We start from the raw sequence: 18,757 nt of genomic DNA, 5'->3' as shown, positions 1-18,757 counted from the left end.
GGCATACCCTGCGCGGGGGCCGGGGGCGGGGCGGGGGTGTGTGCTTGCCTGCGGGGGCGGGGAGTGGGGGCACGCTATTGCCCACGTCCAATGGGAGGGTGCGCTTCCCGGCCCCGGTCCGCTGGGCCTGCTGGGGGTTGTGGTTTGGCCCTTAGCCCACCGCCGCTCGTCTTCTTTCGCTCTTTCGAGTGTGAGCAAAGCGTGCAGTCTGTGGGTGGCTTGGCTTTCTCGAGATTTGCTCCCCGCCAGAGTGCGGACAGGACCTTGGCCTGCCTAGCTTAAAAAGGACCTATTCTCCGTTAATGTGAAGGAAATGGAAGGGAGCCTTTTCCGCCCTAAGCCTTCCGGGGCAGGAGTTTGTGGCCCACACAAGAGCCTGGCTCCCGACCCTCCCATAAGATAGAGGAGCAGTAATCACTCGCTCGTCCTCTTTTCCTTCTGATGGGTTTTCAAATTAGGCATTCCCAGCTCAAGAATATCACTGGTGGGTAGTAGTAATTTGTCCTTCAAAGAGGTAAACATATGAAGGAACTAATTATTTTTGCCTTATGCCCACTCTCTTTGGGCAATAATAATTGCAACCCTTCATCACAACTCTGCTCCTGGCCTTGTGCTGACCCTTCATTATCTGATTTAATCTTCAGTGCTATTCACAGATACACTGGTGGGTATCATCTGTCTTAAAGGTTTAGTAGCGCTACCTATAAAGGAAATTTCACTCAGTTTCCAGGAGGCCTTGCTAGCTCACGGGCCATAAATCTGGCCAAGAGTGATTTGAGCAAGGTCCCAGAGGAACTGGAAGGTATCTGCAGATCAACAATGTGGGAAACGGGGCAGCACAGCTTTCAGTGTGCAGCTCACGTCCAGAATCTTCTCACAGCTAATGTTCTTCAAATGGCCAGCTCCAAGCTTCCAAGTGGATTGTACATTGTTGAAATGCTTGCTGATTCCAGCTACCCAGTATCCTCAGACAGTGGCCCCTCAGGGAAGGTAACCTGATTATAGAGCCTGAATTCAACATCATGGAATCGAAGAAGTCTGCTGCAAGAAAAGCCTATAAATTATTCTAAAATAAAGTAATCCTTATCTGTAGAGAAAAGAGATTGTTGGGTTAAGTAGTCCTTAAAGTTACTTTTCCACTTTTCAGGCACCTTGTCTGGAAGTCATTCATTCAAGAACTTCATGAAGCACCTGCTCTGTGCCAGGCACTGGATCCGGTGCTGGCGTTACAGGAGCTTGAACAAGGCTGATAAACTTTGCTGCTCTGGTGGCGATGGGAGTGGGAATGGCTATCGAAGACAGGTGACAAACTAAACAAGATATATGGTCTCTGCTCAAAGGAGTTGGTTTCCGTAAGGAGGGAGATGGAAAGCTGTTGGGAGGCTCTAAACAGAATAATATCATGATTTCCAGGTAAATAGGATCCCTCTGGCTTCTGTGTGGAGAATAGGCTGAAGGTGAAAAGGGCAGAAGCAGGCCAGCTGGTTAAGAGACTGCCTGGAAAGATGGAAGAATGTGGGAAGAGCAATTTTGGCAGGAAGAGGAGCAGCTCAGTTTTCGGTAGGTTGTTTTTGATGCCTAGTAGACCCTGATGCTGGGAGGGATTGGGGGCAGGAGGAGAAGGGGACTACAGAGGATGAGATGGTTGGATGGTATCACCAACTTGATAGACATGAGTTTGAGTAAACTACGGGAGTTGGTGATGGACAGGGAGGCCTGGTGTGCTGCAATTCATGGGGTCGCAAAGAGTTGGACATGACTGAGCGACTGAACTGAACTGAACTGAGACAAGCTGTGGAGTTGGCAAGTGGCTACATTTGCCTAGAGTTCAAAGTAAAGGTCAGGGTTAGAGATGCAAATCTGAGAGGTATAAACATCACTGCTGCTGGTACCTAAAGCCTTGGGCCTGGATGAGATGGCTTTGCGAATGAAGGAGTGAGTTACAGACTGGAGAGCAGAGTTCAGCCCTGAGTCCTGGGGCACACCAGCACTAACAGGTTTCAGGGAAGAGGAAGAACACCTACACAGAACTTTGCTTCCCAAACTGGGCCATTATTGGTGGATCTGTCCTTTATCAGATAGTACTTTGTCCTTCCAAGAGGTAAACATATGAAGGAACTAATTATTTTTGCCTATGCCCACTCTCCTTGGGCAATAATAATTGCAACCCTTCATCACAACTTTGCTCCTGGCCTTGTGCTGACCCTTCATTATCTCATGTAATCTTCAGAGTAACCATATGATATCCCCTTTTGTAGTTATGGAAACCAAAGCCCAGAAAGATTAACTTGCTGCAGCTCGAAAGTAGAAGGTGGGGGGATTCCAACTCAGGTCAGTCCTACTCCAGGGCTCATGCTCTTGACAACTTTCCCCTTTTCCTTAGGGTGATAATGGAGGGTTTTCAGAGGAAGCATCTGGTTGTTTTTTGTTTTGTTTTGTTTTTAACGTACACTGGCCCATAGTACTTGTAAGGCTGTTAATACTACCTAAGACCAAAAAGTATGAACTGTTTAGAAGAGCTGATCCAGAACAGCGCCCTCATCCAGAATGGAGAGTACAACATCCAGTTGTAGAGGTGGGTTGGCTCACTTTCAGCCCCTAAAATTCTCACACAGATGAACCCAGCAAAGAGGAAGGCCGCTCTGCTGCCTGTGGTTCATTGCTGCCTTGATCACACTTGGGGCCATGACTCTTCAACACTGAAAGCAGAGACTTGATCAAATGTTAGAATGAGAGACAGGAACCAGGAGAGATATAGATGATACAAGGACGACAGATATAGATGATACAAGGACAACAGATGAAATTTTCCAGCAGATTAGGAGAGACAGTTGCTTTACCAGGAACTGCAAAAGCAATAAAGGCAGGAAGGAAAACCTCTTTGAAATTTACAGGAAAGGACTGCTATTCTTATTATTAGTTCAGAATACTTCGTATTATATAATCTTGTGTTTGTAGGAGGGGGAAACTGCTGAAGATGCTGCAAGAGTCATTGAAGAATTTGCCCTGAGTCACACCAGCAAGACAGCAACAGGGCTGGAACAGATCTCAGCCTCTGTATACAATCGGGCCTTTTCACTTCAGCTGCAACCTCTTCACAGCACCTCAGGTTCTGAAATGTCCACTCCAGTTACGGGAAAAAAAAAAAAAGGGAATCTGTGGAAGAACAGAGGTCTTTTACCTTTGTGCTTCCTCCTGGTGACTCAGATGGTTAAGAATCTGCCTGCAATGCGGGAGGGCCAGGTTTGATCCCTGGGTGGGGAAGATCCCCTGGAGAGAGGAATGGCAACCCACTCCAGTATTCTTGCCTGGTGAATTCCATGGACAGAGGAGCCTGGTGGGCTGTGGTCCATAGGGTCGCAAAGAGTCAGATATAACTGAGCGGGTAACACTTAGTTACTTACAACTAGTCCTCATTACTGCTGCTGTAGAGATGACACACTGGGTCCATGCAAATCACAGGCCTGGACAAAACAGAAAGCTGAGATTTTAAGGAGCCCCTGACCTGGATGTGCAGGGTAGCCTGGTGTTTGTGGCCAAGCCCAAGGCTTAAAGCAGTGTCATACAGTGCCACAGAGCCATCACAGAATTGACAAGTGCTATTATCCCAAAAGACCTAGATTTATTTCTTTGTAATTCTATCAGCAAAAGTGACATTTAGGAAGGGTTGTCCCAATAGTCAAATATAGGTCAATAGGTAGATTACAACAGAGGCTTTTTTTTTAAGAGAATTATATTTTTAATATCTGTTTATTTTATTTGACTGTGCCAGTTCTTAGTCGTGGCACATGGATCTTTGATCTTTGTTGCAGTATGCAGGATCTTTAGTTTCAGCATGTGGTATCTAGTTCCCTAACCAGGGATTGAACCTGGGCTCCCTACATTGGGAGCTCAGAATCTTAGCCACTGGACCGCTAGGGAAGTCCATTGAGTGACGTACGCTCAAGTGTTAGACGCTCATGGGGTATATGGTCACTTGCTTGGCTAAGGAGCTACAATACTTCCAAGTGACAGTGGTTCTATCTGATAGAGCTGATGTGCTTGAAAGCAAGAGTGAGACTCAAAGAAACCCTGAGGTCACACGGAGACGGTTGTGGTTGGTTGGGTATGTTAGAAATCTTTAAATTTGTCTTCTTTGGGGATCAATTCTATGGGCTGCAACTTCTGGTTAATGGAATGTAGTCAGCATATTTCTGTTCAAATCAGAGACTATGAGATCTTCTTGGCTTATACTCTTGTAATATGGCAGGATTAATGAGAGTAAAACTATATCAGTGATACCTACTTTAAGGGAGGAAGCCTGTCCTCCTGAGCCAATGAGGAGAAAAATTACTGAGTGACCTGTGAAGACTTGGAAAGACGCCTCTTCTTTCCTTTCCAGGGGAACAGATAGTTAAGGAATCGGGCATTTTCTCACATATTCTTAACTGAAAGGGGGGAGAACGCTTCCCTTAAACTGCGTGCATGGGTTTAATAGCCCTGAGCAAAGCCATCTCTCGTAAGAGGCCACAGCTTTGTCACAGTGCCCGTCACAGTCCAGTTTTGGATGTGGGCTCAAAATGGCAGCTGTCTAAGACTGTGAGAAAAGCCCGGGGGGCAGGGCTCCCCCAGTTCCAGTGTAGGACTGAGATGGAGACAGGACACTTGCATTAGGGTGCTTGGAGCAACAGGGATAATCAGAGGAGTGACTTCGGACTTTTTCCTTCATCCCTAAACTGTTGGGTGAATTAACCATGAGGCTATTAAGTAATTTAATTGCTTCAGAGACACATGAGTAGTATCGTTGTTAATCCCTAATTTGATTTCTTTAAAGTACTCTCCAAAAATAAAATTGTTGGGAAATCTTTATGTTGTCCTTTTTTGTTTTTTTAATCACTTTGCATCTGGGAAATTACAAATGTTCGTAGGAGAGTTTCCTTACCCTGGCAAATCACCCAGGAAGTTTTTAAAAAAGATATGGATGTGTGAGTCCATCCCAATCCAATTAAATCAAAAGTTCCAGGCATTTGTGTGTTTTAAGTTCTCCGGGTCATTCTGTGTACAGAATTGAGAACTACCATTCTAGAGACTCATATATTAAAATGTGATTGAAAAGATGTCCTTTTAACGTCAAACCGTGTGCCTACACATCCTTTACAGCCAGTGTGGCCGGGCTCACTTATGACATTTATCCAGCCCCCAAACTTGCACTGTCCTTCCACAATTAGTGGAGGAAACTACGCTAGGGAGGAAAGAAAGTCTCTTTTCCTCGAAGTAAACCTCTTGTTGGCTCAGGCACAGGGGCTGGGGAGTTTGGGCTTGCGGTCCACCCCGGGCTTTGGGTTTGGGGAGGTGCCTGGGCTTGGCTGGGACCCTGCAGAAGGCGGAGCGGGGTGCGGCCACCCCTGTCCTGGGTCAGGCCCCGCCCCGGCCCCTGCCCAGACCCGCGACCCTCCCCGCCCCGCGGCAGCCGTGCACTGCGGACTACATTTCCCATAATGCACACCAGGGGCGGGCAGGACCAGGCCCAGCGACTGGAGCCGGGCCTCCTCCGCGAGAGGCCGGCGAGTGCTGTCTTCCTGAACCGGCAATCGGCAAGGGGCGGTGGGAGGGAGTGGTGGCCTGCGCCGTGGCCATGTCTGCGTCCGCAGGGGGCCGTGGTCCTGCGAACCTGAGCCATCAGTCGGGGCCCGGCCGGATACCCGTGCCCTCCCGGGGGTCCGGCAGAGGGCAGTGACCGGCAATCTGTGTGTTCCCCTACCCCCTTCCCCGAGAAACAGGTGAGTCCGACTGCCAACCCACGTGGCCTGGGGGTGCCGAGAGTCTGGAGAGCTGTCATCTTTGGAGGGAGGGGCTTGAAGACGGGGCCCCTACCGTCTACGTTGCTATTTGCGGTAGGAGGACTGGGTCTCTCTAGGGTCCCTTAGCCGGTTCCCAGCTGGGGAATACAAAAGCGAGGCCTGGAGCTCTTCCTTTGGCTGGAAGGGCAAAGTCCTATAGTGGGCAGTGGCCAAGGAGTACCCGCCCACACTTAACGCACACAGATTCGGCTGGGCAGAGTACTCTCAGAGATTGGCAGAGGTTGACTGTGGGGTGAGCAGGCAGCTCCTGAAGGTGTCTTGCGGCTTGGGACTTTGCTCTCACGGGTGCCCTGGCTCAGATAACCAAGCTGCCTCTTGTACCTGGTGAGCCACCCCTTTCTGGACTCGAGTTTGCTGCGAGAGGGTGAGAAGCCTTTGTCAGAGAGGGGAGTGGCCACCAGCAGTGGCAAGTACCAGGCTATACTCTCACCATGGAGTAGACTTCCTGCTGAAGCAGCTACAGCAGAGCCTGACCTGGACCCTGTCTGCCACACATCCAAGCACCCTGGCACCATCGTCCCAGACAGCCCACTTCCCAAGCATCAAGGCAGATTAGGGCACTATCTAAGCAGGAAGAGGGAGCAAGAGTGCTAGGGAGCCAATAGGGAAGGGTTCTTGCCAGGCCCTCCCACTCTCCAGACCAGGCAGCTAGAGGAGGGAGGCATACCAGAAGGACTCATTGAGCTAACTTGTTTGGTGACATTGCTCAAAGGCACAGCAGAGCGCTACTGGGGAAAATGGCAAGCCCTGGGGGCTTCTGGAGAGGCCTCCAGAGAAGGGGCCCCATGGGAGACTCTGAGACTATTTCCAAGAGACCTCTCTTATTTAACTGCTTCAGCAACCCAGGAGCTTCTGCCACACAGGTTATGGCTCCAATAGGGTTTGGGGTGGGGTTTGCTGTGAGTCATCCACCCTCTCTGCTTAGTTTTTTCCTGTGTTAAATGTCCAGAGAACTGTTTGTTTCTTCAGGGCTTTTGACTGGATCCCCAGATTGGCCTTGGAGATCTTGAGGTACTGCATGATCTCAAGTGGTTGGGGAACTGTTAGGAATGAGGTGTACACTAGCCCCAGCCAGCTGACCCTGCCCTCACTCCATTCAGGTACCATGTTGAGTAGTACTCAGCTATGCTGGTACTCAGCTCAGTTACCTGAAGTCCAGTGGGGTCAGTGGGAAGAGCATGTGGTGGAAAGGAGTTCAACTTGGGAGAGATTTCTGGGAGCAGCAGAGAACCAATGGTCTGTCCCACCACTTGAGGATGGAGAACCAGTGAGCCTGGAGGAAATCCCAGCCCTAGGCCCAAAGGCATCTCTTTCTCCCAGCATCACAGATGGGTCATTTCAGGTCAGAGCCCACCTAGCTTCATGAGGTCAGAAGCACATTTTCCCAGGCCTGTTCACTGAAGGCCTGACTCTGGATGAGCAATCTCTAAGAACTAATTTATATTCCAGAGACCACTGGACCTGTGTATAAGTGCAGGTGCACACGGTCAGAATGTTAACTAAGAATAATCATGATATGCTAAAGATAGCTGAGTGTGTACATGCCTACTCTGTCTCAGAGTAACCGAATTACATGCCTTATCTCATTTAATCCTCACACAACCCAGTGAATCAATGCTATCATCATCCTCATTTCATAGGTAAGAAAGCTGAAACTTATAAAATCAAGTCAGGTTAATCCTGGTCCCTCCGACTCCAGAGCCATTTTTTCCCCGAACACTGAGTACAAGTCTTCCCCACAGGCTGGAGTCTCCTGAGGCTACATGGGAGCTGGTGTTTTTTGAGGATCTTTCACCTTCTCCCTTCCAAAGTTATTTATCTGACAAGTGTTAATTAAAATCCTCCTGCCTATGGAGCTGACATTTTGTGATAGCTCACGGGGTGACCTTCGATGTAGAAAAAAAAAATAGGGCTAGGGAAATAAGAATCCAGGATATTCTGGGAAAACCTCTCTGATAAGGTACCTCTTGAGTATCAACCCACAGGAAGTGACAGAGTGACTCATGTAGATATTTGCCCAAGTAGTGAAATAGGTGAGGCGGGGGGCAGGAGAAAAAGTTGCGCAGTATGGTCCATGCAGAAAGTTCAGCAAGAGTGCTCGCTTCGGCAGCACATATACTAGAAAGTTCAGCAAGAGCGAAGTTCTGAAGTGAAAGAATACTCAGGAATTACGTTTACACTATACTTGTTGTTGCTGTTTAGTCACAAAATTTTGTCGGACTCTTTGTGACCCGCATGGATTATAGTCCACCAGGCTCCTCTGTCCATGGGATTTTCTAGGCAAGAACACTAGAGTGGGTTTCCATTTCCTTCTCCAGGCAATCTTCCCAATCCAGGGATAGAACCCGCGTCTTCTGCATTGGCAGGCAGATTCTTTACTGCTGAGCCACCAGGGAAGCTACATTATACTTAAGGAAAGCCATGAAGTCAGTGAAGCTGGGTTGAAGCAGAGTGAGTAGGGGCAAGAATAGGAGATGAGGTCGAAGAAGTGCTTGGGGGTGGTAGTCTGGGGAAGCACGTGTGGACAGTGGTTCTTGTGCACCACTGTGAAGAAGCTGGCTTTGTCACTGGGTCAGGTATGACTGTTAAAGAGTTGTGAGCAAAGAAATTACATGGCCTGACTTCTGTTTCAAACCAATCACTTTATGGACTGTGAGAAGGACAGACTCTCCAAGGGCAAGGACAGAAGTGGGGAGGCTAGTTAGAAGACCGTGGCAACCATCTGCCAGAGAGATCATGTTGGCTTGGACCAGTGTGGTAGTGGTGGAGGTGATGAGATGTGGTCAGATTCTGATTGCGGGTGGTTCTCCCTGAACATCAGTAATCTGTTTCATGAAAGTTGGACATTCTGTCCGCAATCAATAACTTTGTATCTGTTGCCCACTTATTTTTTTTTGTCATTTAACTTTTTTTTTTAAAATTGAAATACAGTCTATTGCTGATGAATAGGGAAGAAGGGAACACTGATGATCTGAGGGGGAGGCGACAGCTGCTGAAGCCATATGCTTGGGTGGGTGAGATAGGCTGGAGTGGAGGCGTTAGCCCTCAGTGAAGCCAGGATAGCTCTCCTTCAGCAAGAAGAAGGAAGGCAGAGTCTGGCAGGTAAGGTGAGGTGGTGGTGGGCATCTTGGAATTTCTCTTTGTGACTTCAGTTTCCTTGGTGGTGGGCATCTTGGAATTTCTCTTTGTGACTTCAGTTTCCTCAGTGAACTAGAAGGAAGGTTCTCACTGATAGAGCCGAGAGTGAGCATGGGAGAAGATGATGGAAGCTTGAGAAGAGAGATGATGTGAAGGTATTGACTTGGGGAGTGGGCAAGTGAGTACACATAGAAACGCGGGGCATGTGCGCTTAAAGCAATGCTTCTGGACCCTCTCCTTAGAAAAAGGCACATCCCAGTCTAGGTCTCCATCTACGGAGCCAGGTCCAAAAGCCCTGGCTTCCCCTCCGCCTGCATCTGGACAGACTCATCTGTCTGCAGTCACTCTCTTTATACAACAATGCAGACCCCACGCTGACTTTTAAGTTAGCTCGTGGAAAAATGGTCTACAGGGTTCCCCGGTATAGGCTGTGTCTTCTTGCTCAAGACCTGGACATGCTCTAGTTGCCTTTCCATCCACTGCCCCGGGCTCTGTGGTGTTGCGGTGGCTGTTTTGGCCTGTTTTGGCTTGCTTCTCTTGGTCTCAGTTTCAAAGGAGACCTTTCTGGACGCCTCCCCAGGTTTCTGTTGAGGCCATGCAGCTTCTTAGTTACTCTGGCCTTTTGTCAAACAAGGTGGCCAACATCTTGGTCTTCTGGGCTCTGACCCTCGCTGGGAACCATCACTCTTGATTGTCCTGGTGGACAGGCTTGGATGGGCCTAGAAAATCCCCAAAAGTAGATGTTCTCCCAAAGAAACTTCCTTTGATGGTTACTCAGAGCACACTCTGTATGGGGTGATGCTGTTGGCCAGTGGTCCCCCCTCTTAGTCCGTGGTGCTCCAGGAGCAGTGTGGGAGTGGCCATCAGGCCAGTCTCTGGCCCCTGCCTCCCTGTCAGTCTGTCCTGCACATTGAATTTCTGTAAAAGATTAATTTGAAGAAAGGATCCCGTGGCTTACCACAAAGATGACAAGAAGAAGAGCTTGAAAATCAGTTCTTTGGGTCAAGAGGTTGGTCAGAGAGAGAGGTCTGAGACACAGATAAGCTGGAGATACACCAATGCTAGTGATGGTGATGCTGCGTCCCTGAAATCACTCTTTTCATGAAAGTTTTTGAGCACCTACTTCATGCCAGACTCAGGCTGGGGTCATTTGCCCAAGGTGACAGAGCTAGTAAAGGGACAAGTCTCAGTTATTCCCTGTGGACTCTGCCCCAGGAGAGGCAGAGGCAGTGTGCTCACACTGACACCAACCCTGCCCAGGCCCCGGGCCTGCCTGCAGTGCCTACCTCGTGAGTCCCTGGCTGATCTCTGCTGCCCTTCTAGCCCAGCCAGCCAGATCTGTCTCCCCTAAAGGGTCAATGCCTCAGATGGAACCTGTCTCCTGTAGATGGTATGTTGCCTGCCAAATGAAGACCCTTCAGCCTGTCATTCAGGGCCATAGAGGCTGAGCCTCAGTGAGCCCACCCAACTTCGTTAACCCTGACATCCGCTCTCAGCCACATCCCCCTGACTCTGAGGCTGCAGGAGGACTGAGGGACCAGGCTGCATCTGTCCTCAGTGTCCATCAAATGGGCACTGAGGACCCACATGTCCGTAGCTGGTTTTGACTGGAAAGGGGAGCCCTGGTGCCAGATTCAATAGATACAAAACGCAAGTGGAAAAACAAGGCTCAGGCCTGAAGACAAGCCGGCTTGCTCTGACTCACTTCTTTGTTAGCGCTTAAATATCAAAAGAAACTGATCGGTTTTGAATTGAGAAGTATTCATGGTAGGATGTATCAGGGAAAATATCAGGATACAGAATGGTTTCAGTTCCCACCTCCAGCGCTTCTTTCCTGTCGTGACATTGAGTGCTTACACTCTCTCAGCCTCAGTTCCTTCATCTGTAAAGCTAGCCTGACAAGAGTGCCTGTCAGAGAGGAGTGATAAGGATTAGATAAAAGTCCACATAAACTTAGCATGCTACTGTGGCATTCAGGGGGGTTAGCTGCTAGTATCAGTTTGTAGATAAATAAATAAACAACTAACATTTTATATTCATTGTTTTAAAAAAGAGTAGAGGGAATTCCCAATGTTTAGTCCAATGGTTAGGACTCTGTGCTTCCAATGCAGGGGGCATGGGTTCGATCCCCGGTCAGGGATCTAGATCTCACATGGCACAGGGCATGGACAAATAAATAAATTTTTTTTTTAATAAAAAAATTTTTTTAAAAGACTAGAAAGAAATATACTAAAATGTGAACAGTGAGAGACCCTGAATGGTGGGGCAGTGGTGACATTCCTTTTTTTTTTTTCTATTTTCCAAGTTTTCTACAGTGAATAGATATCCTGTGTTCTTCCTTTCATAATCATAAAAAGAAGGGCACACTTTTTTCGAAGGGCATATTCAGAACTCATTCCCTAGAGGTCTGAGTTACCTGGGTCCTGGTGAGGGGTACTTTTCTGTACTCAACCACAGTTAATTGTGAGTGACCCCTGCCACGAGCACCTTGCCCTCAATGATGCCTTTGTTTGCTCCACAGGAGAGCCCAAAGGATGGCCGCTGACATGCAGAGGAAGAGAAGCAGCGAAGGCCCCGATGGCACGTTGGCGCCTTCCGATGGGCAGAATGTGGACAGAGCAGAGAGCCCCACGCCAGGACTGGCCCAGGGGATGGAGCCAGGTACAGGCAGGGTCCTCAGGCAGCCCCAGCCAGCTCACAGCCAGAGCAGCCTCCTGGGCAGTCTCGATTCCCAGCCACTCTTTTGCTCCTACTCATTCATGCATGTCTTCACTCCCTCACTGGCTATTTGTCATGAGCTGGGGATACTAGAGGGATCCAGGCTCAGTCCACTTCTGGCCTTCCTCTCCACTTCATGTTGTGCCATTTGCCCTGTGCAGTCTGACTGCCCATGTGGGCTTTCCTCCTCTTTCCTGGGTCTGCAGGTCCCTCCCTGGCTCCCTCTGCCTCCCTCAGCTCTCACCTTAAGTGAGATCTCCTCACAAGAGAGGCCTGCTCTGACCACACTGTGCACATACTAGTTTTATCGGGATTGTATTTACGTGTCTAGGTGTTGCCCATCTCTCTCATCCACAAGATCGGGAGCTCTTTGAGCACAGAGCTGTGGGTACCTTTGTGGTACCCTGATGCCTGGTACAGTGCTGAATTCATAATAGAGACTCAAAACTTAACTCTTGAACTCTTCTGTACCAGAAAAAAAAAAACCTCAGTAAAGGAAGATCAACCTGGTCTCTGCCTTGGAGGAGCTGCAGGCTAGTGAGAGCATTCCACTGGAGGGGGTTCAGAGCCATGGGTCCCTGCATGGGCTTGGGGAGGCATCTCCCAAGGAGAGAGATTCACTGAACACAGCGGGTATTCCACACACAGGGTGAGATACTGGGCACAGTGATGAACAACCAGATTCCTGCCCTTGAGGGGGAACTCCACTGCAGTTGTGGAGAAGGGCAATAGCTGATAGGTGCCCCATGAGAAGTCAAGGAGGGGGTATATGATAGAGTGCTTGGGGCTAGGGGTCAGATGACAACTAACATCTTTGCTGAGAGCTGAAGTGTGATGGGAGAGCTGGCCTGGGAGGAGGTGGGAGAGGCTTCCTGGCAGAGGGAACAGGAGATGCAAAGGCCCTGAGGTAGGTGAGGGTATTCAAAGAGCAGAGGGCGAGGGACTGTGAGATGAGAGAGGGACAGGTAGATACCAGCCACCATCTCAGCCTGGAGGGCTTTGGGTCTTACTCCCAGTGTGATGGGAGGAGACCAATGAGCTGTAAGTCACATGACTTGTAGCAGACTACAGCGGAGGGAGCAGTGGCTTGCCTCATCATGACAGGCAGTCAAGCTAGAGTACTGTATGGGGCGCCGTGCTGGTAAGTCGGTGGGCCAGCAGGTACCACTCTAAGCTCCAGTGCTTTTGGCTGGCAGGTGCCGGACAGGAGGGTGCCATGTTTGTCCATGCCCGTTCCTACGAGGACCTGACTGAATCAGAGGATGGGGCAGCTTCTGGGGAGAGCCCCAAGGAGGGTGCCGGGGGTCCCCCACCTCTGGCTACAGACATGCGTCAGATCAGCCAGGACTTCAGTGAGTTGAGCACCCAGCTGACGGGTGTCGCCCGAGACCTGCAGGAGGAGATGCTTCCAGGAAGCTCTGAGGACTGGCCAGAGTCCCCAGGGGCGGCCAGGCGACCTGCCACAGAGCCCCCAAGGGACGGCGCTGGCGAAGGGGATGAGGAAGAGGCTGCCGAGGCCTGGCGACGGCACCAGAAGCATGTCTTTGTGCTGAGTGAGGCGGGGAAGCCTGTGTACTCCCGCTACGGGTCCGAGGAGGCACTTTCCAGCACCATGGGTGTCATGGTGGCCCTGGTGTCCTTCCTAGAGGCTGACAAGAATGCCATCCGTTCCATCCATGCAGGTGAGCCCCCTGGAGGGGGTGCTGGGAGGTCTCCCTGGCCACACAGTTCATTCACAGCAGGTTTTGGACCCCCAGGGACTAGAGGGCTGGGATATACTGTGTGACCAAGTCCCTCCACCTCAGTGAGCCCCAGGTCCTCATCTGGGAACACAGGGAAACAACACTGACTGCCTCATAGAGCTGTTGTGAGGTTCAAAGGTGGTTTGCACATGGACTTTGCCCTTAGAGCAAGAATCCTGGGGAGGTGACCAAAAAATCGCAGGTCTTGAGTCCACCCAGCTCTTGCCACTTAACTTAGCCCAAGAAAGTGTGGGTTTTGTTTGTTTCTTTGAGGGGTTTCTTTTAATTAAAAAAAAAAAATGTTGTTCTTTCAATTTTTATGCCTTTTTTTCTATTTTCATTTTAATTTATTAAAAATTAATTTCTTTTTTTGGCACACTGTAGGGCATATGGGATCTTAGTTCCCCAACCAGGGATGGAACCCAAGTCCTCTGCAGTGGAAGGGCAGAATCTTAACCACTGGACTACCAGGGAAATCCCAAGAATGTGTAAACACACTGTCCTGAAGTGCTTCCTGCGTTTTAGGTGGTCCCAGTCTATGAAGCTGACGCCCTGGTAGCTCAGTCAGTAAAGAATCTGCCTGCAGTGCAGGAGACCTGGGTTGGATTCCTGAGTTAGGAAGATCCCCTGGAGAAGGAAATGGCAAACCACTCCAGTATTCTTGCCTGAAAAATCCTATGGACAGAAGAACCTGGCTGGCTACAGTCCATGGGGTCGCAAGAGTCAGACACGACTGAAGCGACTCAGTACACACACACACACGCACACACGCACGCACGCACGCACGCACGCACGCACGCACGCACGCACGCGCGCAGAGGAAAGTGACAAGCTCCAGCCGAGAAAGCGGGGCTCTGAGGGTACTGGGCCAGGCCAATCCGGGAGGGCTTTCCCGGGAAAGGGGCTGAAGCTGATGCCACCCCCATCCATCCACCCCATCAGATGGCTACAAGGTAGTGTTCGTGCGCCGGAGCCCACTGGTGCTGGTGGCGGTGGCCCGCACGCGGCAGTCGGCGCAAGAACTGGCTCAGGAATTGCTCTACATCTACTACCAGATCCTAAGCCTGCTGACGGGCGCGCAGCTGAGCCACATCTTCCAGCAGAAGCAGAACTATGACCTTCGGCGCCTGCTCTCGGGCTCCGAGCGCATCACGGACAACCTGCTGCAGCTCATGGCACGAGACCCCAGTTTTCTGATGGGGGCGGCGCGCTGCCTGCCCCTGGCGGCGGCGGTGCGCGACGTGGTGAGTGCCAGCCTGCAGCAGGCGCGCGCCCGCAGCCTGGTCTTCTCCATCCTGCTGGCGCGCAACCAGCTCGTGGCCCTTGTGCGCCGCAAGGACCAATTCTTGCATCCCATCGACCTGCACCTGCTCTTCAACCTCATAAGTTCTTCCTCGTCCTTCCGCGAGGGCGAGGCCTGGACGCCAGTGTGCCTGCCCAAATTCAACGCAGCCGGCTTCTTCCACGCACACATCTCTTACCTGGAACCTGACACGGATCTCTGCCTGCTGCTCGTCTCCACCGACCGCGAGGACTTCTTTGCCGTCTCTGACTGCCGCCGCCGCTTTCAGGAGCGCCTGCGGAAGCGCGGGGCGCATCTGGCGCTCAGGGAGGCAGTGCGCACGCCCCACTACAGCGTTGCCCAGGTGGGCGTCCCTGACCTGCGCCACTTCCTCTATAAGTCAAAGAGCTCAGGACTCTTCACCAGGTGAGGGAGGGCCTTGGGGGCGCTGCTGGAGGGAGGCAGGGGCGTGGGGAGCGGGCGCCGGTTGGGCCTGAGCCCTGATGCAGTCCTGAAGCTGACGACCCCTCTGGGAATGAGCCGACTTGCTGTGTCTGTCTGACTCTGACCCTAGGGAACCCCACCCCCTATCACCCTACTCTCCATCAGCCTAGACCTCTCTACTTCATTCATTTCCCAGAAGGCCTTGAAATACCCAATTCACCCGGGGAAGGAAGCTTGCACCGAGGTCTCCTGGGTCGCTGGCCCTGGAGCTACTCTGCTTTAGGGGTCAGTTTGGTCCAGCCGGGCAGGCAGGACTCCTCCACTTCCTCCAACAGAACGGCTGGGGCCCAATGAGGCCTCTTCTATCCTCCTGTTACCCCCTTTTGGGTCCAGAGGATTCCCAACTCAGTTTCCTCCTGTCCTGTCACTCTCTCTAGGACACCTAAACTCGGATTGGCTTCTCCACAGGGAGGTTCCCCAAAGCTGCCATGAACTTGGGGGTGAGGGGAGAAGAGGGCTCCAGTCTGGGTGGGCCCACCCCCACCCCCACCCCCACCCCCACCCCCGTGGGCCCACCCCCCCCACCCCCACCCCACCCCACCCCTGTCCTGGGCGGTCTTCAGCAGGGAGGAGACAGTGGCTTGGCCGTGGGTGGGATGGTATCTGGAGGGTAGGACACATGGTGGGGTCTCCCTGGCTAGGAATAGGCATTTCTGGATTTCCAGAGAAGCCAGTGGGAGTCATTCCTTTGCAAACCCACTCCCCCATCTCCAGCCCTGAGATTGAGGCCCCGTACGACAGTGAAGAGGAGCAGGAGCGGCTGCTAGGCCTCTACCAGTACCTGCATAGCCGAGCCCACAATGCCTCCCGCCCCCTGAAGACGATCTACTACACCGGCCCCAACGAGAACCTCCTGGCCTGGGTAAGGTGGCCGTGGGGTGGGCTAGGCTGCCTTGGGGTCCTGGGCGAGGTCATTAGACAACCTGGATGACCACCCTGTGCCCCCTCCTCCAGGTGACGGGCGCCTTTGAGCTCTACATGTGCTACAGCCCCCTGGGGACCAAGGCGTCGGCCGTCAGTGCCATCCATAAACTCATGCGCTGGATCCGCAAAGAGGAAGACCGCCTCTTCATCCTCACGCCCCTCACGTACTGATGAGAATGTATGTGGGCGTAGCCCTCCTAGGCATACCAGGCTGTGGAAGCTGTGAGAGCCTCCAGGTGGCACTGGCCTCTCTGCTCCCCCTCCCCCCGCTGCAGCAGGCAGCAACTGTGGGGTGGTGTGTGCATTAAAGTGCTTTGGGGAAGACACTGAGGGGCCTTGTCACTGGTTCCTTCATTCATCCTTTCTCACTCAGATACAAACCCTGGATCCTCCTCCCTAAGCCCTGCCCGTGCTTCCCCATATACAGGGGCACATGCACATTTTTAATAGAATTCTCTTATTATTTTATTTGATTTTATTATTTTTAAAAAAATGTTTATTGGAATATAGTTACTTTAGCACATGCACATCTGAGCCTCTCTTACCCCTCCCTTGCAGAGCATCACATGTGCTCAGAGTCTGCCCCTGGACTGGGCTGTTTTCATTCAGCTGGAGTCCTGCCACATGTAAAGAGTTCTCTGGGACCCCGATGGCTTCCCCCCCCAACCCCCTGCGAAGCCCCACCCCACCTCCAGTCTGAGCCCCTGGTGCCTCTCCTGTCACTCCTTGGTGGGATCCCCAGTTGTGTGCCCCGAAAGACTACCTAACCACCTGGGAGCCCTGGCCAACGCTCTGCTTAAGGGGCTGCTGTTGTTCAGCAGGGGCTGCACCAAGTGAGACGGGGACAGCCAAGGGGGGAGGGTCTGAGCCCTGGCATGGCTGGGAGCCCTTGGGGAGGTGACCTAGTGTTAAGCACAAGCAAAGTCAGAGTCCAGCCTCGCTGCAGCTGTAGGCCTCTGGGAAAACTCCCAGCTTAGGCTTCCCCATGAAGGCTGTCCACCTCAGCTCCCCTACCTCCAGCCAGCACATTCCTCAGGGTGGCCTCAAGAGTAAGCTGGAGAACCTGAAAGAAGACCCAGCTGACCTCTGTGGTAGGAGTGGATCCTGCCCTAAGAACAGCCGATGCCCTCTTCAGTCACCCTGATGCCTGGCACGGCCCAGCCTACATGGGTCACCATGAACATCCCAGGAGGCTCAGAAGTGAAGGCTCAGCCCCATTCACTCAACCATGAGAACTTTTCTGGACAGAGCCCAAGGCACAGTGCAGAAAGCCTCTACCTTCCTGCTGGAGGCTCTCCCAGTTATGCCACAGCTTAACCATCTCATTGGCCAGGGGAGCAGAAGACCTCAGAAATACTTATGGGAGAATAGTGTCCACAGAATATGGCCTTCAGACTATAGAGTGAATCACCCTCATGCAGTCTGAGTGCCAGACCAATACACTCTGCCACTAAAACCAACCCATGCTAGAGAATGTGTCTGTGTGGGTGGCATGGGCCAAGGATGCACTGGAATGATTCACTTACTGTCCCAGAAAATGGCAGCATAGCCCTTCCCCTTGGCCCCACCCCTTGGCCTCCCCTCAGATCATACTAGAATGGATTAGGCAGCAGGCTACCTGCCCAGACCTCAAAGCACCTATGGAGCAGCCAGAGGCTTGGTGGCTGCCACTCACACTGCACATGCCCTGCATCTCTTTTTTTGCCTGCTTCCTGTTTTTATTACTTCCATGAATTTTGGCCAGGGCACCAAACCTGTCTCTGGGGCCAGGGTGATGCCAGGCTACCTGTCTCTGACAGCTGCTGGTGTTCTTTTGGGTCAGCGGTCAGCCCCCCCAGTGTCCCTGCTGGCTGCCCTGATCTCTGTAGGGCTCCCAGCTTCTTGCAGTTCAGCACCTATTCTGGGTGGGGGTGGGAAGAGAGAGTCACAATTAGATAAGTGCATATACCTAGGACAATAGGGACCTAGGACTGTGGGGTTTACCTGTTTGGGTAGCAAGGAAGGGACAACAGGCAAATAGGAAAGGTGTTCCTAGTGGAAGAACCTAGTGGAAGAACGTGCAAAGGGATGAACCTGGCATGAAACCTGAAATGGTAAAGAAACTGGTATGACAGGTTCATTGGGTTACAGTGAAGCTGGAGGAGTCTTTAAGGCCCAGGGTTCTCAAACTCCAGGGAAAATTCAGGCAATGGGGAGCCATTGAATATTTTAAAGCTGCAGAGTTATCTGGATATGTTGTGGTTAGAGAGATCCCCCTGCCGCCACCAGGATGATCTTTGGGTTGGAGAAAGAGGCTGGCGCTAGTTCTCTGTGGTAGCGTTCACAGAGAAGCGAGAGCTCAGAGGGCAAAGTGGCTAGCACTCTTTTCAAGGGCAGTCGGGTAGGTACTTAAGCTGAACCTTGGCCGGGCCTTGTGAATTCACCTTGAGAAAGCACTTGTTCTCAGCACTGCAAGGCCCCATTAGCTGACTTCCCCGACATGGCTTGGGTGCTCCCCTCCCGCAGATCAAGCAGATGAGGAGAGAGGAAAGGGCACTCTATCCAAAATCAGGGCTGCTGTCCAAAATCTAGGCTACCTAAGAGGAGATGCCAGCCTGGAGGCAGTCAAC

At 51.7% G+C, this 18,757-nt stretch overlaps 1 protein-coding gene and 1 long non-coding RNA gene across 2 annotated transcripts; both read left to right on the top strand.

Annotated features, from left to right (window-relative positions):
* The first annotated feature begins 53 nt into the window (after positions 1-53).
* Positions 54-4,834, top strand: LOC122424235. Its single transcript, XR_006264364.1, has 3 exons — positions 54-1,302; positions 1,414-1,560; positions 2,959-4,834. It is a non-coding gene; the product is annotated as an uncharacterized LOC122424235 (long non-coding RNA).
* Positions 4,835-5,485: 651 nt separating this feature from the next.
* Positions 5,486-16,478, top strand: MON1A (MON1 homolog A, secretory trafficking associated). The gene is made up of 6 exons (XM_043443119.1): positions 5,486-5,759; positions 11,500-11,639; positions 12,893-13,378; positions 14,381-15,146; positions 15,939-16,086; positions 16,179-16,478. Exons 2-6 carry the CDS (start codon positions 11,513-11,515, stop codon positions 16,317-16,319), a joined length of 1,668 nt encoding a protein of 555 aa, XP_043299054.1. The 5' UTR covers positions 5,486-5,759; positions 11,500-11,512; the 3' UTR covers positions 16,320-16,478.
* Positions 16,479-18,757: the final 2,279 nt, after the last annotated feature.

Source organism: Cervus canadensis, chromosome 22, assembly GCF_019320065.1.
Source record: "Cervus canadensis isolate Bull #8, Minnesota chromosome 22, ASM1932006v1, whole genome shotgun sequence".
NCBI classification, from domain to species: domain Eukaryota; kingdom Metazoa; phylum Chordata; class Mammalia; order Artiodactyla; family Cervidae; genus Cervus; species Cervus canadensis.
The sequence above is the reverse complement of the archived record's forward strand: the minus strand, read 5'-3'. Positions and strand labels throughout refer to the sequence as shown.

Bases quoted from the DNA above. Each gene is read 5' to 3' on its own strand.
- MON1A (XM_043443119.1), top strand. From the start codon at position 11,513: ATGGCCGCTGACATGCAGAGGAAGAGAAGCAGCGAAGGCCCCGATGGC. The intron at 13,379-14,380 runs GTGAGCCCCCTG...CCACCCCATCAG, and splicing joins CATCCGTTCCATCCATGCAG to ATGGCTACAAGGTAGTGTTC. The intron at 16,087-16,178 runs GTAAGGTGGCCG...CCCCTCCTCCAG, and splicing joins ACGAGAACCTCCTGGCCTGG to GTGACGGGCGCCTTTGAGCT.